The 27087-nt window shown below is 38.9% G+C and overlaps 1 protein-coding gene across 13 annotated transcripts in view; it reads right to left on the bottom strand.

Annotated features, from left to right (window-relative positions):
- The window catches only part of Psd3 (pleckstrin and Sec7 domain containing 3), a 564781-nt gene that overhangs the window by 42725 nt on the left and 494969 nt on the right, over nucleotides 1-27087 (bottom strand). For all 13 annotated transcript variants that reach the window (XM_058580396.1, XM_058580395.1, XM_046447763.2 and 10 more), the window contains 2 exons: nucleotides 6159-6316; nucleotides 3477-3621 (listed from right to left, as the gene is read on the bottom strand). In XM_058580396.1, the coding sequence (XP_058436379.1) occupies nucleotides 3477-3621; nucleotides 6159-6316 (303 nt within the window). The remainder of the gene's footprint in view (nucleotides 1-3476; nucleotides 3622-6158; nucleotides 6317-27087) is intronic.

Consider the following 27087-nt stretch of genomic DNA (forward strand, 5'->3'; position numbering starts at 1 on the left):
ACGCGTGGTTTTACACTGTGCTTCCCATACTGTCCTGTTACTCTCAGAGGTGAAACATCTTTTTAAAAAAATTGTTAGTACATGAAATGATGACCTGGGTGACGAAATGATATGGAAACCTTAAACCTTAAACACATTCTAGATCTCCTCCTTTCCAGATGGAAGTCTTGGTGATTTAACCGGTGGTGGCAGGGAGATACTCATCACATCCCTTTCTCTAGAAGTCCCTAAACAGCACAGCTGTCTTGTCTGAGGTGACAATGGTGGATGCTTCTCTTTGCTATTGCTTTCCTACCTAAAATTCAATCACTGATCACTAAACATGTACTCCCCCCACCTTTGTTTGTATCTTTGGGGATGCACATCCAAAATGAAGAAAAATATTTTTAAGATTATGCATTCTATTTTTTGTAAAACACTGTTTTTTTTTTTTTTTTTGTTTTTTTTTTAAAAAGAGTCTGCTTTGATAAAGGTGCTTGTTGCCCGTTTTCCTGGCAGAAGCACACATAGAGATGAACACATTTCCACATGCATGTGTCTTACTGGGAGACAGCTCATATACAAATAGGACAGCAGGGCCTTTTGAAAAATAGGAAGAAAATAAAACAGTACATTCTATAGTGAGAGAAGAACAAGGAAGAACTCTGATGTTGCTCTAAGCTCCATAATGTTCCTGTGAGTGACACACTCATTAAAGCCCCTCTTTACCTCAGTCACTTTCTCTCCTGCTGTTTTCACAGAATAAATCATGAGATTTATTAAAAATGATCTATTAAAAAATGATCACTATTGCAAAGTCCCACACTGAAGTGAATGAACAAAACTCAACATCTGAAGACATTTTTTTGCTTCCCATTTTCTCCTCCTAACTTCATAGAATATGGTTTGCTATTCATGTGCTCTGCCTGTGACTGTTTATGTGATATGTTGCTGAGTACCCAGATTTAAAGCTGGGAAAGGATTTGCCTTTTGGGTTTGTACTTCAGTTGGACAGACGGAGAATCTGGCCAACATTCTTTCTGGTCATCAGTAAACGCTGCCTCCTTTCTCTTAGAATGCTGTAACTATTATCTTTGAAAACTAAATGCCTTTCTGTCCTGTGAGTTGAGCTGGCTTGGTCCTTTCTACTCTCAAAACCGTGTTTTGGGTCACATGGGAACTATACAGTCATAATAATGCTTATGTAATAACCAACCAGTACATGTTAATGATAATTATGAATGAGGGTGGAAAACACAAGAGTCTTTTTCCAGAAGCCATGTGTCTCTCTTCTTACTACTAGTCTTTCTGATTTTTGTAATTTATGGCAAGACTAGCGCATGTTCTCTTCCTTCACCTACTCACTATCTTCCGTCCCTCTCTCAAAGACGACCAGTATGGTCTGTTTCTATCAGTCCACCAAAATCGCTCTTGCCAAGTTTACCCAAGGACCTCACTGAAATCTACTATCAGCTAGGTTTTGTCTTTATTTTACCTAATCTTCTCCTTCTTAGCATAACATCCTCCATGTTTGGTTATTTTAACCTAAATAACTTTTCTTAAAAGTTATTTCTCAGTTATCTCAGTCTGCTTCTGAGCCTAAGGGCTACATCACTTACAGAAAGAAAGAAGAAAAGGATTCAGGAAAAGACTCTGAAAGAAACAACAGGGAGGAAAGCAGGAGCTGGTGAGGAGAGGTTCCTCGAGCCAGGTCAGACACTGCAGTCCTGGGCGACGCCCTTCTTCCTCCACTTTAGCCATGAGAACATCTGTTCTGTGCTCTCATGAACTTCCACTCTACCAATTTCTTTGACAACTAACTTAGCTATTTTTCCTCTAGGTTACTAGATGGTCCTTGGGGGGCCTTTCTGCTTCTCATAGTATCTTTCTTCTTCTAATGCTTTTATCATATGGCAATGGAATAATTTTTAAAGCGCAAATATGATTACATTACTTTTCTGCTTAAAAACTACTGTCCTAAAGACATCCAGGAACCACGGAAGCTTCCAAAATCATGCACATGACAAATAGGCCTGCAATGGTTTGAAAGTTCCCCCTAAAACTCATATTGAAGTTTACCTTCCAGACAGTATTGGAGGTGGGACCTTTCAGAGGTGATTAGGCCATGAGGGGCCACCCCCCGTTGAGAGTGGGTTAGTTATCATGGGAGCAGTTTGCTCTAAACCTGAGGCTGAGGGCTCGACTTTCATCTACTCATGCCCCTCACCAAGTCATGCCCTCGGTGACGTTAAGACTCTGCAAGAAGGCTTGATATCCGACTTCCCAGCCACTAGAACTGTAAGGAGGTAAATTAATTTTCTTTATAGAGTCCCCAGTCAGGGGTACTCTGTTATGGCAGAACGGCCTAAGACAAGCCTTTCATGATTTTGCCTACCTCCACAGAGGTCCACTTCTGACTTTTTCTCAAGACCACTCAGGTCATGTTGGTAACTTGGTGTGGCTCCTGCACCCCAGTGTCTCTCCTCTGTAGCTCTGCCGGATCATCCTGTTATCTCATCTCACACCTCACCTATTTTTCATCCTTTAAGCTTCATGGAATATATCACACCTCTTCTTCACCTCCAAGGCCACCCTAGCTGTCCTACCCTGTGCCCACATGGCCTCTGGACTTAACCCTTCCTGGGAAGCTCTCAAATGCTTCATTTGTATTTGTCATCCTTCAGGAGAGGATCTGGGTTTCATCTGTCTTTCTAGATCCACAGCCTAAAACCATCTTTGCTATACAGTAGGGACATAATATATGTTTACTAAATAAATGTCATTGATAATTGTGCTATGAAGGAGGAGAACAACAGCTAGTTAATACCAAAGCATTCATTGATCGTAACCAGATTAAGTGATTTCTACTGTTACAGCAATAAGAGCTCCACAGAGACATCAAAGTAGCTCCAAAATCCTTGACTGATCAATGTCAACAGGGGTACTGCAGAGAGGGTTAAAATTGGCAGAGCCTCAGAACAGAGTTTTTATGAAAAGACGACAAAATTTGACAAATGTTTTCTTTTTTTAGAATTTTATGTAAATACATGTGGAACAGAGCTCTGATGCACTTTGTCTTAATTAGCTTAGAAAATGCAAATATTCCACTCACCTCTTCTAAGGGGTAAGGAAGGCCTTTCCTGCTCTACTGTGAAAAGGGGAATCCCTGAAAATGTTTTTTATATCTCTAGCACCAAATATGGTAAATGCTCAATTAAATGAACTAATAATCAATGGATGAAAAGCTTGCTAACAAGCCTGGACATCACCCCAGTTTTAGCCAGTTAAAAACAAAAACAAAACAAAACAAAAAACAAACCAGGAAAGTATAACTCAAGTGTAAAATATACTGGTATATTACATTTTGCCCCATTTATACAACATGGGGCAAGGTCTTCCATCTGCCTTCCAATAATGGAGAGCATTATTCAAATACAAATATTAGCAAAATTACAAAGGACTTTTTTCCATGTCTACAGCAACATCAAATGAGTTACCTGAGATAATTTTGTCGTAGTGGCAGGCAGAAGCGGGCGGCTAAACTTCTTCTGAGAACCAATGGCTGCTGGAAACGGTGGTGCAGAAAAGACAGCTGCAACACAGTTGATTTTGCTTATCCACCCCTGCATCTCCTCTGGACTCCTATGAGAAACAACCATGAATATGTCAGGCTATTCTGTGTCTAAGTGCATCATACCTTGCCCATTGCTTATTGCTGATATAAAATGGCATATGAAATCATTTATTCTTGGTACAATTAATCATTGACACAACCTCACTCGAGGTTAACAGTCTCAACAGCAGTCACCAGGCAGTGGAAGGCACTGGAACCCTGAAACCTATCTATGGTCATCAAAGCCTATGACTATGCCCTGAGGATACAGACGGAAAAAAAGAGAAATGTATTCATTAAACTACTTTCTGTTGGAAACTAGCCTAGGCCAAAAGTTAATTAAAGATTTAATTAATCTCTTTTACTCACATAATTTTATTTTAAAATCTGACTGAAGCATACATTGATGAAGGGAATGTAAAAGGGCATACCCACTTTGGAAAAGTTTGGTAGTTTCTTCAAAAGTTAACTATAAATTTATCATACACCACAGCAATTCCACTACTTTGTTGGTACCCAAGATAAATAAAACATAAAGCTACACAAAGATCCGAATATCAATTTTCATGACTTCCTTATTCCTAAGAATCAAAAAGGGAAACAATCCAAGTGTCCATCAACTAGTGAGTGGATAAAACAGAGAGATAAATCTATATAAACAGTATTCTATTTACATGAATAGTCCAGGAAACAATAGTACAGAGACAAAAAGTAGAATCAGCGGATGTCTGGGACTGGAGATGTGAATGCAGGGTGACTACAAAATAGGGCACTGCTCTGGAACGAAGGAATGTTGTAAAACTGGACCGTGGGGCCAGATGCACCATTCTGTACATTTAGTAAAAATTGTTAAAATATACGTTCAAAATGGGAGAAATTATGGTAGATAAAGTGGAGCTTAAGAATGCTAACAAATGTCCATCTGAGAGGAGGTGGAAATCATTTGATATCATATTTTTAATTCACATGCCATTATATCCAGAAAGCCCCTCACTGACAACACTTAATATCTGTGACTTCATAAATGAGGAAAAGAAATGGTCACGAAGCAGAAAAGATTATCCGCCATGCATATGTCCAACAAAAAGGTGAAATAATCATTTAATCACTTCCTTTACTGACTACTCCAAAAGAACCCCACTAACCTGAGACTGTGCTACATATTAATTCCTCAGTAGAGCCAATGTGTGTTTCTAGTTGAATCTCTCCAACTGACAAATTTTTGCATGGGTTTTACCTGAGTAACCAGATCTCCTTAGGTATTATATCAGATATAAAAAATACTAGAGAACAGAAGAATTTAAAATACCCTTTCCACCTAATAGCTGTTATTTACACATTTGGTTATGAGTCCCTTTGTAGGATGTCCTAGTCCCAAATTCAAAAACCCTGTGTCACTTGTTTTCACACAGCACCTCATGTCAGCAATTTTACTCCTTCACAAGTTCAATGACCATAAGCCTCCAGAGGTCTGGCTCTTGCTCTCATTTCTCTTTTTTTTTTTTTCCTGATCTTACCTTGCCTTGATAAGGCATAGAGATAGATACTTGTACCATCTTGATGTCAAACTTGAATTTAGTTGGGGTCAGCTGATGATATGATGTTGAAGGTGATTCTAGAGTTAGGCTCAATCCACGAATCATTAACCCTGTCCTGCTCTAGAAGCTCCATTCTGAAAACCCAAAGTTCCTCACTCCACAAGTCAGGATTCTTCAAGAGGAATGCTCTGCTACTAATCTCAAGTCTGTCACTGGCCCTCTCATTTCCTTATGCACAATATGATTTGCGTTCCGAAGGACAAAGAAACAAGGGAACAGGATGAAGATATTCACTTACAGAGCAGTTTCTCCACACCAGGCAACCTGGGAGGCACTTAATATACTTATCGAATCCTCGCCAGGACCCAATGAGACAAACATGATTACCCACAGCAGCTACACACCAAGGTTCACAGAGGTTAAAAAATTATGTGCCTCAAGCTAGGAAATGGTGATTTGAATCTTGGACTACTTTACTCATGTTATGAGAGAACTTGTCTACTAAAACTCTCACATCTTATTAATGAGGACACTGAGCTCTAGAGATGGCAAAGAGCTTACTAAAAGACACAGAGCTACTTTATAGTGCACAAAAAACTAGAACTCAGGGCTCTATGTTTTTGTGTTAATTTTCTTAGGCAGTTGTCTTCCCCAACGAAACCAGTTCATGACATTTGACTACAACTCAACAAATTTCCCCTACAGACCCTGATTCTATTCCTTAGCATAAAGCAGTGGTAAGCAAACTGAAGAAAACCAAAACGAAGTCAGGTGTGGTGGCTCATGCCTGTAATCCCAGTGGCTTGGGAGGATGAGGTAGGAGGATCTCAAGTGCAAACCAGCCTTAGCAATGGCGAGGTGCTAAGCAACTCAGTGAGAACCTGTCTCTAAATAAAATACAAAATAGGGCTAGGGATGTGGCTCAGTGGTTGAGTGCCCCTGAGTTCAATCCCTAGTACCCTAAAAAAACCCAAACCCAAACCAAACCAAATCCCAAACCAAGTAAGAACCAAACCAACGACACATACTGAGTTTGAAACAGCAAGACCCTCCAGTCGGCAGTTTTTAGCTTAAAGACGTTGGGCTTCTTCTCGTAGTCAGTGGCCTTGGATGCCAGGGCGTGATGCACACTCACGGCATTTTTCAAGTCCTCCTCGGACAAGGCCTTTTCTGGCTTATATTCATCCTACAGATAGGCACAGAGAAAGCAAAGACAAGAGTGTGAGATGAGATTCTCTTTTTAAAACCTAATGGTAAAAAATTTTAAAGTCCATAAAAGTGCATGAAAAAAAGTGAAATGAACGATGAGTAAGAATTTGCAACTTCATAAAAGTCAAAGGGTATCACAATATTCCAAACATTTGCTACCAATGAGTACCTAAGAGGCATTAAAAAAAATTCTGAAATATGATAATTGAGGCAGAGAGGTAAGGAAGGGCTATCTATCACCTGCATTTTAAAGTCATGTGAAATGAGGCTAGATTTGACAGTTACTGTGAACTGGCTTTGAGTTTAGATGGATAAATGCAAAAGTGGGAAGAAACCCATCAACACAATTATAAAGGAAAGTGGAAACATAGCCACTGTGTTCTTTGCTCTAAAAGACACTACATTTTCCTGCTGCTTTCTTTTCTGGGGCTTAATATTACCAGAAGAAAAATGAAAAGTAAGTAAAAGAAAAATGATCCAGCTCTTCTGTTGAAAGTAAAAAATCAATTTAATCAATAAGAGAAAGCTTAGCTCAATTGCCATACTTTTTTTTTTTTTTGAAAAGTCAACATGACATAAGAAGGCAGGGGATACACAAATGCAATTTTATTTCTGGACATCAAATGCATAATTCGTAGGATTTAAAAAGGGTCAGTGTGGAATCCCTTAAAAATATCAACAACAGAAAACTCCAAAAATTGTGCTCTATATGTGTAATAAGAATTGTAATGCATTCCACTGTTGTGTATTTACAAAAAATAATAAAAATCAATAAAAAACCCAGAAAACTCCAATTAGTAGAATTAGAATTTAAAACAAGTTTGTTACTACCTATATATTGCATATGCTATGAATTGTTACAGGAGACTGACATCCAGAGTTCAAGGCCCCTCCTCCCATATCTTATAAAAAATGTTGAATAAACTTGTATTTCTCCTACAAAGAAAACACACTCACACACTCGTGACCCCCCTTTAATTCACAGGAAAAGCCTAAGGGAAGATTATTCTCTTACTGGTTTCACAAAATTTCAGAAAAACAATTAAAATCTCTCTAGTCATGATCCCTATATCATACACAAATCAAGCAATTCAAATGTACTAAGGTTGCTAATTCAAACCGAAGTTTTATTTTTATTACATGAATGATCAGTGTCAGAGGCAGTCCTGGAAGGCAAAGGTTTTCTGTTTAAAATACAAAGCAAATACCAGTAGCAATATAAAGATCACCCAAACTTATAACACTACACGACAATGTTTCCACCTTGGGATTGGTTTTATTTTGTTATGCCTCAGAAGTTGCAAACTGCTGTTGACACTGCCAGTCTTCTAGAAAGATAAGATAAACGAGAAAAGGAAAATACAATAATAAGTACAGGAGGTTTACATGTTCTCTGTTCTTACATAATTACTGCTAAATCACACAATTATGATCTAGTTATGATTTGAAGTCTTTCTTGTTCTTTTAAAAAGGGGTCCCTGCCCCTCACCCCCCGCACCCTGGTGATTTAGCATTCCCAAGACCCATGACTCTTCTTCCAGGAGGATTTTTATTAGAGCTGGAGTTTGAAGACGAGGTGCATGATTACAAAATCTGCTCCTGTCTCAGGATGACGCCATGAAAAAACCCTGCCCCTGCCTGTCTGGTCCACTGCCCAATGTGACCACTTAGTTTCTAGACAGGAATCTGAGGCAGATAAATAATTGGAAGGGAAGAAACGACCAGGGTCAAAGTGACCTTCAAAGAATTAGTATGCTGCCTCCATTTCCACACGTGCTGATCTGCTAACAGCTGACATTTCAGTTTGCACAGCGAGTAACCTAAAAATGTATGTGTGCCCTTTGTGCTATTCTAGGTCAATGAACTGGGCTTTTATCTTAATTCCTCTTCTCTACTTTTTAGTTGTTGTTGTCTGACTTTCTTAAGATGACTATTTAGCTCCTTTGTTCTTCATATTTCTTTAAGAAAGAATTTAAGGTTATGTTTTTTCTTTGAGTATGAGTCATAGTGTGTAATGGTTTGGAAATAAAAAGCAGTTTTTTATTGCTTTCTAGATAGTCTGTAGTTTTAACTTTTTAAATCTCTCCTTTAATCTTAATAGTATCAAGAAATGTGGTTCTCACATTTAAGGCACTTAAAATTTTAGTTATTTATCATTATAGAGTTCTAAATTTATGGCTTGTGACCAGAGAATGTGATCTACAAAAGGTATATTTCCCCCCAAATTTATTACAGGTATCTACATGTTAACTTTTTCTTAACGTTCCATGGGTATGCTAAAAGCTTATTATTTGAGGGATGAATATTTATATTCAACTTTACTGACTCAATTCTACTATGTCCTTGCATTTTTTTTTTGCCAGTTCACCCCTTGATACAAGTATACTGATCATGTCTACTGTTGGATTTCAAGTTCTCCTTATGTCTTTTCTAAAAATTTTATGCATTCTAATTTGTTATGACAGCAGAAAGCAATTCAACTCACATTACACAATTAGAGCATAATTTTTCATGTCTCTGGTTATACACAGAGTCACACCATTTGTGTTTTCATACGTGTACTTAGGGTAATGATGTCCATCTCATTCCACCATCTTTTCTACCCCCATCAAGTTCTCCTTGTGTTTTGAACAGCACTTGTTTTACACTTTAGTTACTATGTTTTTTGGTGCATTTGGGTTTATAATTATTACTTTCCTCATAACTATGTGTTATCATTTTAAAATATTCTTCATCCTGTTCAGTGCTTAATCTTATATGATGAAAAGAATCTCTCCCATAAAAATGCTCTATTTCTTTATTCCTTGCACATTTCTAAATAGATTTTGAATGACATTTTCGACCCATCTCCCTCTTCCTCATTAATCCTAATGTTTGCCAAAGCTGTTTAGTACATTTGTTCTGCAGTCTTACTAAAATTATCTTGTATTATGCACTTTGTTTCAAAAGACTTATTTTGTACTTACATTACACATTCCCTGTCTCTCCTATTCCCTTATTCTTCTAGATTTAATTGTGTCCATGTTTCCTGCTCATCTGCTTACTTTCTTTTTTCCATTCTGACATCTCCATTCTAATCCCTTATTATCTTCTCTTCTCTCAAGTATTTGCTTCAGGTGGGTAATGTGCTTTTCAATCTTCTCAAATCTTTCATTTTCTCTGACAGGACAGAATTGTGCATGGAACTCGTGCTTGCAATCCTTGCTACTCATGTCACATATAGTCTGGAGATGCTATTCTATTTCATCTAGCTTCCAATTTTACAGAAGGCCAATGCTGCTCTGATTCTTATTTTCCCTTTCTTATCCCTTCCTTTTTGTTTGGAATCTCAGAGTCTTCCATTCATACTTAGAATTCAGGAATTTCGGCTAGGACAGGCCTTAATATTCTCATCTATCCAGTCTAAACCTGGAAAACTCCACCCTGATTCTCCCCTATGTGAACTGCTGGGAGAGGTAATGAACAACTGTGCAGACTTCCTAGCAACACGTGGGGTTCCAGCTTGCGCTGCACTCAGTGCCAACTGGTAATTCTTCTACACATCCATGATCATCTCTCCGATTTCCACAACACCCTAATTCACCACAAGTGTGGTTAAGAGCTCCAGTATCTGGAGTTAAAACCACTATGTTCAAAGATCTCCTTCTAAATTTCTCTGTGCCAGATTTAACTCGTTAAGCTCCAGTGTCCTTTTATTAAGAAGTAGTGACAATACCTTTAGAAATAGAGTTGTATTAAACAATACTGTTTTCTGAGTTAATTATGTTCAGAGCATAAATATGTTCTCAAAAATGCTAATGTAATTATTAAGAGTAATGTTTTTTAGTAGCATATCATTTCACCTTGTATTTTCTTTTGGTGTGTGTGGTGCTGGGGATTGAGCCCAGAGTCTCTCACATGCTAGAAAGGTGCTCTGCCACTAAGCTGCACTGGCACTGGGTCTAGCTCTATCACTGAACTAATGCAATTGAGACAGCAAGCTAAGTTGCTGAAGCTAGTCTTGAACTTGTGATTCTACAGTCTCAGTCTCCCAATAGCTGGGATTACAGGCATGTGCTACCATGCCTGAAAAAAAATCTGTAAATATCAAACTTTGTGCTGCGCCTGTATACTGTAAAGGTACCTATATTTGACCTTATTTATCTTCTCTTCTCCAATAACAGAAGAACCTTTTGCTCTCAGTTCAATCTCCAGTAAGCTTTCCTAGGATCCTGTTTCATTGCCTCTTATTGTTCTTCTATACTTTTAACCATTCTTTATCTACTGGTTTCTTCCTGCAGTCTATAAATACACATAATTTCTTTGTTATCTCGAGGAGAGCCCCTCCTACTACTGCTTTCTGTGCTGGTTGCCACTCCTCTCTCATCCTTTTCACCTGGCGTCACAGTTCATACTGTTTTCATACACTGGTTTCCAGTTTATTCTGGAGTCCACCTCTATGCTTTAATGAAACTGCTCTGACAAAGGTCAGCAATAACCTTCTAGTGTAAAATTCAATTGACTCCTTTCTGGTTTCATCTGGTGGCACCCTAAGAAGTCAATTCTTCCTTGGCTTATCATTATAAAATTCACCTGGCTTCTCTCCTCCCTCTCATTACTTTGCTCTTTCCTCTTCAGTCTGCTATTCACATGTTCCCCTTGGGATGTTCACAACTACTTCTACAGTCTCATCTCCTTACATGTTTATCAAATCACAGTGGATAATAAGAAACACAAGACCAACTGGTACCTATTAATACTGAGTGACTTAGACCGTAGCACTTTGGAACCATTCACTATGAATATTCTTGGAGCATATTCTCTTTGCTATTTTCATTTAAAATCAAGCTTAAAGGATGACATTCTTAGACTGCTCTAAAACTGCAAATTTTATAAAATGCTATATTTATTATGGACCTAAGTAAAAGAAAATAAAAATAGTCCCTTTTTGCTGTGGTTTGAATATGGTTTGCTCCCCATAATTATGCAAGAGCTTAATACCCAGAGTTTAATGTTAATGATACTAAGAGGGTAGAAACATAATCTAACTATAGGGTTTAGATGTGGGGCCTTTGGAAACTGATTAGAGTAGATCAACAGGTGGAGACCCCACGACTTATAAGGAGAGGGAGAGAGACCACATAGGTATAGAGATGCGTATGTATTCTGGCCATCATGTGGTACAGCTAAGAGGGTCTTTACCAAAGCTTGTGCCATGCTATTTGGACCTTGTAGCTCTAGAACTGTAAACCTGTACCTCCTTTCTTTATAAAGTGGCTTGTCTCAGGTATTTTTGTTATAATAATGAAAAGCTGACTAATAAACCTTTAGAGATTAGTATCACTGTTTCTGAAGAAGATTCTATTCCAAGGCAGCTTCCTAAACTCTAAGATGCAGTATACCTTATATACTAAGGAAAACATCCATGGGGCAGAATAGAAGACAGGGTCCATTTAATTAGAACTAAACTGAAGTCCAGGAATTTTAAGTCTAATAAGCTTCTACTTTTTTAGTTAATAGTAAAACCAATTTATATACTTTTTAAGAAGGCAAAATATAAACCTTAAAATATATTCAGCATTCTAAATTCCTCCTAGAAACTGAATCTCCAACACCACAAAAGAATGAGCAAAACCCAGGGCAGAGTGGACACATTAGGGTTGACACTGGGATAAAAAGAAATAACTTCATCCCTGGAGTTTATTCTGACACCTTTATTTTTCACTATTTAAACTAGAGGGTGGTATTTAAATGATAAGTTTGGGAAGGAAGAAATAAGAATGAATTATTGTAATCAAACCATTTCAAACCTAAGACTATTTGCTGTGCAAACTAAATGTGAAATAGACAGCAAGATAAATCCAATCAAGAAATTTGCTAAAGAAAACAAAATGCTCTGTGATATCTAATTACCATCCATTTTCTCAAACAAATAGAGGGTGAAAATGACACTAAAACATGTTACTCTTGTGTTCCCCGCAATCTGCATCTTTTTATCTAGTATGATTCATCAGAGCAGGCCGCTGTCCTAACAGGCACTAAGAATGTGATTCCACAATGCTATTTATTTTAAATTCATTTAAAGCATGAAATGAAAAGCTTTTTTTCCCCCTAAGATGTTTGTTAATTAAGTCTCTTGTCAAGCTGACTCATAACACTCTAACACAAAAATCATCTACATATACACAAATTGGCATCAAGTCCGAATCTGTACTCTCAGGTAAACATAAAGTCCGATTTGGAAAGTGACCAAATTTCAATAAAAATTTATCAGTTAAAAATACCATCAGTTAAAAACATACTGAGATTTTGGTTTTATTTACTTTATGCCTTATTGTGTAGGTTAATATGCTATATGCAATTAAAAACAAATTTTTAAAAAGTCAAAATAGTCTTGATTTCCACTGAGAGAATAAAGAAAAATTGATAATATGTTCTTGCTTGAAGCTATGAGATACCAATAAAAATACCAGTAACTGAAGTAAAAATGCATCCTAAATTGTCTACCATTTCATGATTTTAGAAGTGGCATTAACATCTATGAATACATGACTAGTATAACTCCACATCACGCACAACCACAAGAATGGGAAGTTTTATTCCATGTATGCATAATATGTCAAAACACAGTCCACTGTCATGGATAAAAACAACAAATAAAAAAATTTTAAAAACAAAAAGAGTGGCATTAACAGTGTTTTTCATAATTTGATGACTATATTTTTAAAAAACACTAGTATTACTGGTTACCTTCCTAAAAATAACTCAGCAATATCCTATTTTTTACTACAGAAAAGAGAAAAGTGCTGTTCTTACAAATTCGGAAGCCAAGACCAACAGCAAGTCCAGTGGAAGCATGTTTTGGTCCATCACTCAACAACACACTTGAAAATCACTAAATCACAGATTTTAAAGCTGAAAGGGGCCTGGAGATCCCTTTAATCCAATTTTCTCATAAACAATACTATAATCAGAAAAACATGCCCTGCGTTGATGTAGAAAGGAATGAGAGAGAATGAGCAGAGTCAGTGGAGTCACAAGTTTCACACTGATCCACTGGCTCAGCAGGGACGCCCTCTTTATGCACTCCAAGGAGGTGGCGACCTGGTTGCAGCAGGACTTCCATATCTGTCAGCACTGAAGGCCTCCTTAGTCCACTGACAGGCACACTAATAGTCCTGGTGGGCCTTGAAGTGATCACTCATTAGGTCTCAAGCTTCTGTGGGGCACTGCAAACTCTCCAGGGCAAATCTGACACATGGACCAGGAAGTTGGGAAGTATCCGTTTAATGACCATGCAGAGGCATGGAAAGGCACTTAGGGCAGATAAGCATCCACAGCCCTTGCTAAAAACGATTACAACATGCTTCAATGCAATATATAAAGATGAAGTTGTCTTAAACATTTTTAAGCCCCCAAAAGGTCTGAGCACTTACTCATCCATGTTTCTTCCACTGGTCTAATTAATACAACGAGCAGAATTGTGATTGGTGGGAGGCTCCTCCTGCTTTCCACTCAGGGCAGGCCTCGCTGGCGACCTGTTCAAGGCTGCCCTTGCACTACCCTGACCAGGCTGTAGTGTCTGTTCACCTCTCACCCCCTTCCCTGAGGCTGAGCCTGGGGAGGGCCAAGCTTGGCTTTATTGCTAGTTGGCCCTTGACACATTCACATGATCCATGTGGGGACTGTGTTCATTGAAAGGAAAGAAGGGAGAGGAAGGAGGGCTGGTGGGACAAGGAGGAGAGGGAAACAGGGGCAGACCCGCATGGCACACGAGAGGCCACACCTGACTGGCCCTGAAGAGGCTACAACCTCTGCATCAGCTTCTCTGGAGGGCTACAAAATTTCTTAGAAACAAACTGGTTTCTGTTTGCTGGGCATCCAAACTAGAATCATGCTTTTTAAACAGTCCACCAGAGCACTTCCTGCATTTCTCCACTTGCAGTATGTTTCTATGAACTTAAAGTTTTAAAAACATTATAAATACACCCTAAATACCCTTTCATAAGGGTCAAACCTCCATGCAGGTCTGGGCCATTCATCTAAATTACAACTAGAAGAAACTTGGGTGTGATCCTCATTCTTCCAGGCTTCAATGCCTACTTCACAATTTGTTCTTCCAAGCATTTACGAGAATGATGACAGTCCAAATATCGCTTTCAAAGAAACGGCCCCGAACACACAGGAAAGCAAGAAGAGCTAGAGGGGACCCCACCAGTGACCGGCCTGCCTTCGGCAGTATGAAAGGTGGCATACTAGTCTCAAACTGGCTGCTGTCATCACTGTCTGGGAGGTCTGGAAACTTCTGTGGTTTCTTTCTGCTTGGCCCAGGCTCACCTACACTTCAAATACTGCAAAAACAACAAAACAACAACATCAAAAACCTCCCTTTCCAATTGAACTTTAAAAAAAAATCTTATAGGCAGCTAGATCAAATCTCTCTTTCAGTGATCCAAGGAATAAAGAGAAGATTTTACATCAAGGACAGAGAGCTCCTGGGTATAGTGTGATAGCTAGTTTCATTTTTTTTTTTTTTGATAATGAACTAATTTTTTGATAATGAACTAATATTTGCAATTTAACAATTGTGTTTTGGAGCCTAAAGATAAAAGTCAATAAAGTTTCTCAAGAGCCTGGTCTGGTGAATACAATAATCAATAGCCCAACTCAAAGCATTTCACGGCTGTGTACTAACCAGGCGCCTGAGCCAGTCACTCTTAACCACTTCATCAATCACTTGACAGTTTCTGTTTAGGGTAGTTAAGTTTTGTCACAACCAGACCTGTGACAAGAATACATCATAAACCTCACAAAGATACTTCCAAGGCTGACAAGGACAGACACAAAGCCCTTGACAGAAACCAAAGCAGAGCTCCTGGAGCTGTGTGACAGCAAAGGCTTATCTAAGCACTGGGCTAGCAGATGACTCACTGTTAGCAGAATGGGTCTGAAGCTAATATCTGAATGTCAACAATGATGGATCATTAGCATCCATAACAACTGAACCATCTTTATCATTAATTCATAGCAATTCCTAATTTTTAAAGAATATATGCACTGTGCTGTTAAAATAATAGATTCCTTTGCCATGAATATATTACAACAGTAATACTTAATTAGCAGAAAGGCATACATTTCTTAGACATGAGCTGCCTGGGTTCAGGGGCATAGCAAGAACTAAGAGAAACAAGAACAGGAGTGTTTTTTTAACTGTATGAGTCGGATAAAATCATTCTATCACAGATGACCTTTGGTGACTTATCTATTCTGATACCTGGACTCTGGAATGGTTCTGGGTGGGCACGTATTTAAACCTGTCCCTAGACTGGTGTTGTATCTCATGGGCTCTACTTTACAGAGTTTCAGAAATTGGAAATTCCATTTACTCTGTGTTTTTTCCAATGCTCACCTGCACTCTTGGTTCACCCATCATGTTACCACATGCTTTTTCATGAGGGGATTTTTAAGAGCTCATTAGCTTCTCACTGCATGAACAGTCTTCTCAGCTACCCTGTCATCCCAGCTCTGCAGGGAGTAAACACTATGCTTACTTCTTGCACTGCTTCCAATATGGCATTCTTAAGTGTTTCTGACATTACTATCCTGATAATCTGTGGATTTACTTTTTGCTTGAAAGTTAAAGAGGCAAATGTGATTCTGCAACATTAAGTGAGGGGGCCTGAAAGGAAATGAGGTGAATGGTGATGAGGAAGATTGTGTGTAACCTGCAGAAGCAAAACAAGGGCTTGGGGTAATGTCAGGAACCCTCTAGGGGAAAGGAAAAAGACAAGGACTTATTTTACTTGAGAGAAAAATCAATCATAGGAAAGAAAAGAGATTCAGTAGAAACAAGACAGGCACTGGGGATCTGGTATTTGCAAAAGTCTCAGGAAGGAGAGGCATCAGAAGAGGGGCGGGGGGTGGCAGGAAGAGCTAACCATAGATGGAGCTTCTAGGGTCTACACACTCCCTGCCTCAGTGTCCTCAACTTTCTCTCCCATCTGGCTTCCACACCCACCACCCCACTGAAATGGCCTTAATAATTTTCTGGTTGCTGAATTCATGCAGCACTTTACAATTCTGACCTTATCTTTCTACAAAATGGAACATTTCCAACATCTCTTGCTGTTTGTGGCACCACTCGCTTTATAATAAAGTTTTCTTAGCTTTGCGGCCACATTGCTCAGGCTCCTTCAGAGTCTCACATGCAAAGTCTCTATGCTACTGGTTCTCTACTCCATGTTCTCCACACTCTACAAAAATCTCTGAACAATATCATTTCCTCCCATGGCTCAAATTATCAACTATTTGTGGACAATTCTCTGGATGGGCATTTCTAGGCTCTCTCCTTGAGTCTAAATCTAAATATGCCTAATTTGTTATTGGACAGATCCCTCTTTCACTCCTCAATGCTGAATTCAACACAGCAGCCAGAACTTTCCAATAAGTCTCTGCTTCTCCCTCCCAGTTATCCTGTCCCAGTTCGAGCCAATCTGGTCCGTGTGTCTCTGGTCCAATCTGCTTCTAATTTGTTTCCTATTCTCCAGTCAGAATGATCTTTCTAAACTATTGATATGATCATGTCACACCCCATTTTAACACTCTTGTAGCTTTGACTTCTCTGAGCTATTTGATTAATATGGTTCTCTAGGCTTTTCAGAATCTGCCTTTAGTACCTTTTATATATCACTGAGACTACCCGTTCCCAAATAAGCTGTGGCTTCCCACCTGTCTGAATCACCTTATAAGACTAACTTCTACTTGTCTTTAAAAGTGGGGGCTTAGATACAGATCCCGTACTTTGCGAATTCTTCCACAATCTTCCTTCTTTCCTTATTTCTCAGTACAGTGTCCTCTATGTGTGCTTCCACAATACATTACCCTCTTAGTGGCATTTATCAAGTTGCATTCACCTGGTCTTTTCATTTATCTTCTTAGTTGGAACAACAACTCCACTTTGGGAACTATATCTTGTTCACAATCATATCTCTAGTGTATAACATTCTAAGAAAACTGGCAGAATCCTAATCTTATAGATGCATTCATTACTGATCTGCTTCCTAACTTACATTATGACCTTCTATATCAGAATAGTAGTTTGTTGGCCAAAGTTCGGCTGATAATGGATACTTGAATCACTTAATAGCTATTAATCTGAGCAATATGAAATGGTTGAGGTGTTGATATTTCCATGGTATTTCATGATTTCTGGTAATGACAGGAAGAATACCTGACAACAAGTCTATGCCAGAAAACCTCAAAGTTTACTTACTGTTAAGAACATTATGAGAGACAGTCCCATATCAAATGAATAGTGGCTGAGGTCAGGGGAGCACAATGAGAGGAGGAGGCTGCCCATCAGACCTTATTAAAGCAAGGATAATGCTTGTCATGTATGAGCCAAGAGTTAGCTGAATCTGGTTGAAGACAAGTTAGGGATCTCTCCCCCCACTTGTAGTAATTAGAAGGGTTACACACTACAGCTTTAGTGTTTAATCAAGAACAGTCTGATGGAAAAAAGCACTAGGCTTGGTTACTAACACCTTTAGAATGTGAGTAGGTTGAGTCTTAACTTCTCAGTCTAAAAAATGGGACTAGTGTCCACCTATGAAGTTGTGAAGTTCAAATGCATAAAGTACCCTAAATCTGTGTACGGTCTAACAAGCCAGTCTTATTTCTGGCTGGATGACCACTGAAGCAAGCTGGCTAGGGAAATCTGCCAAAGCATTTCCTATATTTGTCATGGGTGATGCTGATATGGGCACGATTTATTTATTTATTTTTAGATATAAGATATAAAGCAACATTCTGCAAGGATACATGAGGAGCTTGTGTTTCATGTTTCCTGCCATGTGGAATGGGTGTATAGTTGTGCAGCCTGTTCTCTTCTAAGAGGACTCAAGGCAGGGAGTATCTAAATCTCCAGTTTAGGGGTAGTGGGAGGGACAGGGAAAGGAACTATGTTGGATACCCTGGTGAAATTCTTCTACCTAGAAGTCAGTTTGCAGAACAATTGTTACATGTATGACTGATGTTGGTGGGAATGAGGAACAAAGGTCCCAACACTCTCTGACTACTCTTACTGTTGCGTCACCAACTCCAGGACATGAAGCCCTGGCTTGGCCTATTAGTCCCTGTGCTAGTCCCAGGAGGGTGTTTATGCAGGCATGTTTCTGATCTAAGTGGAAAGAAGAGGTGGAAGGAATTATTTATCCTTCAATAAAGCTAGCAAGGAAGAAAGGGTTATTCATCCAGAGGGCTGACATGGTTGGCCTGACCAACCCCCATTTCATACTCGGATTGCTGAAGCATTGTGAACACGAGGAAAAAAGTCTAGTGGGAAAAAAATGAGATTGGCAAGAATTAGGAAGGGAAGAAAAGGGCAAACACTCCCACTTCTCATAAGAGTCCTCAGGAAGGGAACAAGTGTTTACTATGTCATCATTGGTTTATTTTTATTCTTTGTGGTGCTGGGGATTGCACCCGGGGCCTTGTGCATGCCAAGCAAGCCTCCTCCACATCTCCAGTACGCGCAATATTTACTATTAACCTCCTTATGCATTTTCATATATTTAAATGTTCATTATTATCAATCACAACATAATTTTCCCTGATTTTACAGATAAATGAGTTGAGGTTCCAAATCAGAAATTGGTTAAATGGCAGTCACAGAGTCTGACAAGAAGATATGTCTACTTCCAAAGTCCTACCCTTTCTGTGCATAGTCCAAGAGACACCTTTTCCTAAGTGGATTTGAGGAAGCTGAGGAGAGACCCCCAGCCTAACAAAGTTCTCATGTTAGGAGTGGGAGGCTGCTGCACTGTGTGGCTACCTTCAGGAGGCAGCAACACAGACTGGCACAATGCCTGAGGGGTTTATAGGCATGAGAGCCTTGAGATAGTAACTCTTTGGAATTTGGGCTTCAAATTCCTTCAGGGAAAAAACGGCTTCTTATGTAAAATGAACAGTTTATGACATTGAGACATAATCTCTTTAATCTTTATGATACATTTGTTACTTGAAGCATAACTTTTCATCATCTTTCCATCTTTGATTTCCTATGGGCTGCTGTAAATCTCTGTGGAAAGCCTCTTTGGTTGAGAAGGAGCAGGGAAGGAGTTTGTGGGAATGGAGACTGAGAATTTGGAGCTCTTTCCCGGTATGATTTCAGTCGTACTTGGTCTTTCTTCTGACAACAATTATTTTTGGTTTGTTTGTATTTTGAAGAAGTGAAACTTTTTACTATGACTCTACTTTTAATGAGAAAATACTAATTGTGTTTGTCTGTATGGGTAAAAATCATTATTCGCTGTTTTGTAGCTGAAAAGTCTTGATGAAAGGCTTAAATAATCGATGATCAATTGATAACAGATGCTAGACACACTGAGGGAGGGTTCTCAGGAATGGTGTCTAGGCTTGCAGTCATGTGGTCTTTAAAGGAGGAGTTACCTTTTGATCTCTTTAGGAGAACTACTTGATTCATTTCATCAAGGAAGCAGAGGCCTTGCTTCCTTTTGTCTCTGGCAACAGTACCCAGTGCACTGGCAGACACAGTAAGGGGGTACAGTGATGGAGTACCTGCTCATCTGGAGAAAAGGGAAGACACTCAGGAGGGAAGAGCTACTGGAAGGCTTCAGACAGAAATCTTTGATGCTGAAGAACTTGGGTAATATCAATGTGCAAAAGAGAGAATAGATGCAAAATCTAAGTGAGCTGTTGATAGCCTTAAGGACAGATAGTAGGTCCTATGATCTCTGTATCCCTACTCCTGCCTCAGCCCCCATCATATAGTAGACTGACTTAGTACTAAAATGAATTAAAATAGTTGCTGAGAGCCATAGCCAAGTAGGAATGACGCATGGCATTTTTGGTTGAAAGGTGACCCCAGCAAGCCATTGAGATGATAATGATTATGTTAAGATGTGAATTCAATTGGAGATTAGACCCCTGCTGTCTGCCTAGGCCTGCTACTTTGGAGCTCTCATGGGACTCCCTGAGAGTTCCCATTGGTTGGGGAAGTGTGGTAGGAGGGAATTCCGGAGAAGGGATTTCCTGTTGGTGTAGTGTGTCCCAAGAGAACACCGTGTGCATGGTTCGAGGGAGAATTCCCGGGGAGCCTGTGTGGAGTGTGCTGGTGGAGTTCAGAAATAAAGTTTGTTCCTGCTTCAGTGGCTCGTGATTTGTGCCCAGCCAGACTGCGGCAAATAGTCTTAGGCTGGGGAAAACGTGGAGCTTTTGTCATTCCCCCTCACTCAAAATACAGATGTGCTCCTTAATTTATGACAGGGCTATGTCCCAGTAAACACATTTGAAAATGTCCTGAGTCAAAAATACACTGAATCCACCTGTTAACTGAACACCACAGCTCGGCAGCACAGTGCACAGTAGAGTATCTTACTGAGTGGCAAAATGAAAGGTGCAAGTCACTGCTGCTGCCTGGCACTAGGAAGGAGGATTATACTGCCTGTCACTGGCCCTGGAAACCACCAAAATTCAAAGTATGGTTAGTATTAAACATGTACTGCTTTTGTACCACTTAAATTAAAAAAAGAAAAGGTAAGCTGAACACTAAAGGTTGGGTCCACATATAGAAGAGAATTGGCTGAAGAAATGAAGCAGAAAACAGGTTTGGCTATTTTTCTCTCAACTAGGCCTAAACCCCAAGAGTGTTAATACTGACATTCTATGAGTCCAGAGGGGACAGCAATGTACCATTCATTGGGCACATGCTTTTCCCTGCAGGTCCTCTGAGAAGGGTGCCCACAATGGAAGATAACACCATCTAAACCCTTTGAGTACACGGGTGTCAGTGGGAGCAGTAGTGACCTCAGACTGGGCTTCAAATTCCTTCAGGGAAAAAACGGCTTCTTATGTAAAATGAACAGTTTATGACATTGTGACATAATCTCTTTAATCTTTATGATACATTTGTTACTTGAAGCATAACTTTTCATCATCTTTCCATTATCTGCTAACCTCCATCCATCCTATAACATCAACGTCAAAAGCTGTTTGCCATTCTATGAACATGTCACATCTCCCCAAACTGCATTTCCCCCCTCTCTGGCAAAAATGCTCTCTCTTGCCTTGTCTGACTAGGAACTCCTGTTCATCCTTAAACACCAGTTCAAGATGTGTTCACTTCTCAGAGATGCATTCTCTGATCTTTGCAAACACAATTGAATGGCCCTCTTAAGATTTTTCTATGGCTGTATTATTTTGTTCCATCATTTCAGTGAATGCTCAATTTACCTGTTTTTCTCCTTATTTGCTGAGCTCTTTGTAGGTAGGAACAACGTCTTAGTCATTTTTGGAAGTCCAGAATTTTAGACACAATCTGAGATGTGATAAACTCTAAATAGCTACGAAAAGATACCGTAAACCCCAAATCATCTTGCAAGCATCCCATTTTACTTTTAGCATCTGCCATCATGTTCCAGCAGATTAGGCTTCCAGCAGGGATAAGAAGCAACCGACAATGGGACATTGGTAGCCTTCCATAGGACACATCCATCACCAGTACTGAACCTCTAATATACTCCAAAACCCGGAGGTAATTCCAAGAGGAAGAGGTCTAGGTACCTACAACTGTTGTTTCTGTGGGCAGCTCACTATCCCAAAGGTAACTCTGAAGCAAAGGTCTGCTTGGCAGTGGACAGCAGCCTGTTAGCTGTATGGTGCTAGGCCTTTTTAGATAAAAGTGCCCATAGATATTCATAATCAATAGTCACCTGTCTTTCTGGTTTTTAACTTTTCAAATCAGGAAGACAAAAAATTTAAAAATCAGGTAAGTAAACCCACTTAAGACCCAGACCTGCCAAAATTAAGCTTCCAATGATGGATTCTCTAGTTCCTAGGATTCATACAAGGTTTCCGTAAACAGATATTAGTTCACTGGTAGTTGAGATTTCAAGCATTTGTTGTATACTTGACAGCCATGTGTCCTTATTGATTCAAATGATACGGCCACTGGATAACTCATAGCCCAACTTTCTATTCTCCCACAAAAATGTTCTTAGTGCCAGTGTCTTCTCTTTATAAAAGGAGTTTCACCCAGTTAACCCAAATGCACATTTGCCACACTCCCAAGGTACCATAAATCTGCAGAAGAAATCTTTGGGGGGTTCTAATCCAAACAGCCTCAATGTTTACAAAGTTTTCCCCATGCTAATATTTATAGCCCCCTTCTCTTCAAACATCTGGATGACTCAAACTCATACCAGTGTACTTTTGAGAGGACGATAACCTAGGAAAAAGCTGATGACTTGGAAACTGCATCTCTCTTTGCATCATTTCTGTTAAATGTTGAGTGCAAGAGTATTTTCCTCTTCCCAGGTCCACCCCGAGATAGAGTGGGTGGAAATCCTGTGGCTAGGTATTCAAAAAAGTGGTTTTGCCAAAGACAGCTGTGCCCCTTACAGAAATTCTAGAGAAAGTGGAAAACTGAGCCAAGAGAACAGGATTTATGCAGGGAACAGCTGCGATATGTGAAATTTAATTTCAAAAAGGGTTGTTCCTGCAGAGATAAAGTTAACTGAAAGGACCAGTGTGCCCAGTGTTCATACACATGCTGGTTTGGTGGAGGTCACAGAAGTGGACTTATAAATTAGAAGCTGTGCTCACTCATAAAAAAAAAAAAGACAATACAAGATATGTGGCCACCAAAGAGCATGGATAATCTTTGAAATGTCAACAAATGTTCAGATGGATCTAAGTGAACTCCTAAGCAAGGCTGGTTTTACAAAAGAGTAATTCAGTCTTATTATACAAGGCATTATTATAACTTTTCAAAATGTTTAAAATAAAAGCACATCAAATACATTTCTTTCCAACAATTGTGTCTCCTTTCCATAGCAGTTCACTATCTCAGTGGCACAAGTGTGGGTGCCTACATATGGGGCTATCATCTGATCCGGTCCTGTAGATGCTGTATCAAAGGGGAGTCCTTTTCCCCAGTGAAAGGCAGCCATAGCAGCGTGTAAACTATATAAAAACATGTGTTTGTGTACCAAAACCAAAATCTCAAAATGAATACGATCCTTTTCTCTAAAAGTCCATATACTGATAAAGTGTTGAAGAGAGATGGTGATGAGACACAGCTTGTCACAAACTGCTGTAGGGAATGAAAGCTGGAACAATCTTTCTAGAAGTAATTTAGAAATATGTCTGAAACACTGTGAACAGTTCCTACCCTGCTCATGAGAGTCATGAGACTCTCAGGAAACTATCTTAAGGAAGTAAACAAATAATGTGCAGAAATACGTATGTGCCAAAATTTAAACTGAAAAATTGAAAAAGGTATGTCTGAAAATGGAAAAAAAGGTTAAATTTGGCAAATCTATTTAGTGGAAAACAATTCTCTCTCACCCTTGACAAAAATCAATTCAAAATGAATCAAAGGCCTAGGAATTAGATCAGAAACTATGCAACTTTTAGAAGAAAACATAGGTCCACACTCTAGGATATAGGCACAGGCAATGACTTTCTCAATCAGATCCTGAAATCTCAGGAAATAATGCTAAGAGTTGATACATAAGATGGCATCAAAGGAAAAAGTTTCTGCCCACCAAAGGAAACAATTAGGAATGTGAAGAAAGAATCTACAAAATGGGAGAAAAATCTCTGCTAGCTACTCTTCTGACAGAGGATTAATATCTAGAATATATAAAGAACTTAAAAATGAATTATTTTGTAAATCTTAGAAAGGGAAAATAAAAATTTGTTGATATATTATTTCACAGTCACCAGATACAAGACTGACACACAAAAAAATGCTTTAGAAAAAATTTAATGAGAAAGTATTTATTATAGTGTGTAGAGTGAAAAAAACCAAGATGCCAAAACTATGTTATGGTATGAGGCCAAATAGATTTGAAAATCTTTTCCTGGGAATGATGTTATCAAGAGAGCAGAATAGGAAGTCCCAGCTGTCATACTCCCACAGAAATACTGATTTAACAATGATATATGGACCAAAATACCTATTAAGAATATGCCAGAATCCAGTTAAGAGGCTGCAGTAGTCCAGGAGAGCACAAAGATGAGAAATACACACTGACACAGGTAAGAATAATGATCTCACTTTACTCACATCAGCTGGCACAGCTCGGCACCAGAAGAGAATGGCCTGGTCCACACCTTCTCCCTCAGGAGAAAGGGAAAAGTGGAGCATGCCTTTAGTGTTCTGGTTTTTCAGAGGGCTACCCAAGTAATGAGTTGATCTTGGCTCACAACAAGCACTGACAGAACTGGCATTCTGTGGATGCCTAGGGACTGAAAAGAACAAAGGGAAGTGGTGGGGGCTTGCTGTAGCCAGCACAGCTTGGTGCAATGGGAGAAAGGCACTCAACTTGAGGAGAGGCGTGTGAAGCCAGTATCCGAGCTTTTCAGAGGGCTATGGAGGAACTCATTTCTGTCTCACCTCATTCAGAACACTAACAAAAGTCAGCATAGTCTGGATGCCTGGGGGCAGATCTGAGAATAAAATAAAAATGATATATAGCTTGCTCTAGATGGTTCAGCTGTGGCACAACAGGGAGGAGATACACAACTTCAGATTTCTTACTTGGGAGGTGGGGGCAGAGAAAAGTGAAGCAAGTATCTAGCATTCTAGTTTTTTAAGAGGACTGATTGAAGGACTGACATCTGATTTGCCCGATTCAGCGTACTGATGCTGAGCTGGTATGAAATCGAATGCCTGATGGCTATTTAGAACAAGGGTGAACTTGATAACTTGCAGCTGTGCAGACAGAGGATGCAAAAATTATGAGTTCCTACAAAAGAACCTGGCAAACCTCTATACTTGAGAAAATTAATGCACAGGTCCAGAGAAGGCCTATCTCCCAAGAAAGATTCAGGCATTTCTAGCCAGGCTGAGTAATGAAAGTCTTCCTATGTACCAAGTAATCTCCTAACCTGAGAGAGCCGGTTGCTTCTTCAAATGTGCAGATTCAAAAAAAAAAAAAAAAAAGTTACCAGAGACACAAAGAAACAGGGAAACATGGTCCAAGGGAACAAAATCAATCTCCAGAAATCAACCCTAAAGAAATTAAGGTGTATGAATTAACTGAAATACAAAATAACCACCATAAAGATATAATGAACAAAATGGGAGTCTGAATATTACATATTCAAAAGAACCAAACAAATATTACAAAGAACCAAATATTAAAATGGACCAAACAAAATTTTAAACCTAAGCTTATGTGTGAAATTGAAATATTTAGGTGAGGGGTTCAACAGTGGACTTGGTTAAGTAGGAAAAATTAGTAAACTTTGAAAAGAGATCATTTGAAGTTTTCTAGTCAGAGAAACACAGAGAAAAAAATATTGAAGAAGAAACAAGAAAGCTTAGGAAACTAACAGGACAGACACTACCAAGTGGAACAATGTGTGCACTATGGACTTTTAAGAAAAGAGAAAAAAGGAGAAAGACCCTTTAAAGAAATACAAACAGCCAGGTATGTAGTACATGCCTGTAGTCCCAAAGACTTATGAGGCTGAGGATCCCAAGTTCGAGGCCAGCATCAACAACTTAGGATCTAAGTAATTCGGCAAGACCCTCTCCCAAAATAAAAAATAAAAAGGGCTGGAGGTGTTCCCAGTATTAATTAATTTTTAAAAAAGAAATAAGAACAGAAATTGTCTCACATGTTGGAAAGGAAACAGACAGACACCCAGATTCAATAAGCCCAATTAAATCTAAATAGTATGAATGTAAAAATCACAACAAGACTCGTTATGATCAAATTATGAAAAGTCAAAGAAACTTTTTTTTGAAAAGTTTTTTTTTTTTAATGAAAAGTCAAAGAAATGGGAGACAAGGGGAAAGAAAGGAAGGAAGAACTCGTTATGATCAAATTATGAAAAGTCAAAGAAAGCAGAAAACAAAAGTGATTTCTTACAAACCCATGAGACTGTCAGTGGATCTCTTAGCAAAACCAGCGCAGGGCCAGAAGGAATCCTAGTGATATATTTTGACTGCTTAAAGAAAAAAACTGCCACAAGAATATTGTATCTGGCAAAAGGCATCCTTCAAAAAATGAAATCCCGATTTTTCCCAGATAAACAAAACCTGAAGGAATATATTATCAGGAGAACTGCCTTGCAACAAGTGAGTTTTTTTCTAGTTGAAACAAAAGGATGTTAAACAGAAACACAAAAGTATCAAGCTCACCAGTAAAGGTACATACACAGAAAAAGCACATAACACTTTAATACCATGCTAGTGTTATACAAATCACTCTCAATTTTGGTATAGAAATCAGAAAAATGAAAACATAAAATACTTATAAAACTACATGAATGGAACTCAATATAAAATGATGTCATCTGTGACAACTGAGTAACAAAAGTATGGTATGTATGTGTGTGTGTAGTGGAATAAAAGTGTAGTTTTAGTACACAACTGAAATTACCCTGGTATTCTCTTAAAATACATGAAAACTATCATCTATTTTATGTAAGCCCATAGTAACCACAAAGGAAATATCTATGGAAAGTAAAAGAAAATGAGAAGACTCAAAAAGCAAAATTACAAAAGGAAAAAAAAAATCAGTGAAACAGAGGAATACTCAAATTGTGTAGTAAAACCCAAGACAAAAAGGAAACAAGAAACAAAATGTCAGGAGTATGAACTCTCCATGAATAATTACTGGTGCCACAGAAACCAAAGGATAGGAGAAAACTGCTATGAACAATTATACACTCACAAATTGGGTAATGTTAAGAAATGGTTAAATTACTGGAAACAACACAACCTACCAAGAT

Source organism: Marmota monax, unplaced genomic scaffold (assembly GCF_021218885.2).
Source record: "Marmota monax isolate L192 unplaced genomic scaffold, Marmota_monax_Labrador192_F-V1.1 WCK01_AAM20220418_F8-fsc00040, whole genome shotgun sequence".
NCBI lineage: Eukaryota > Metazoa > Chordata > Mammalia > Rodentia > Sciuridae > Marmota > Marmota monax.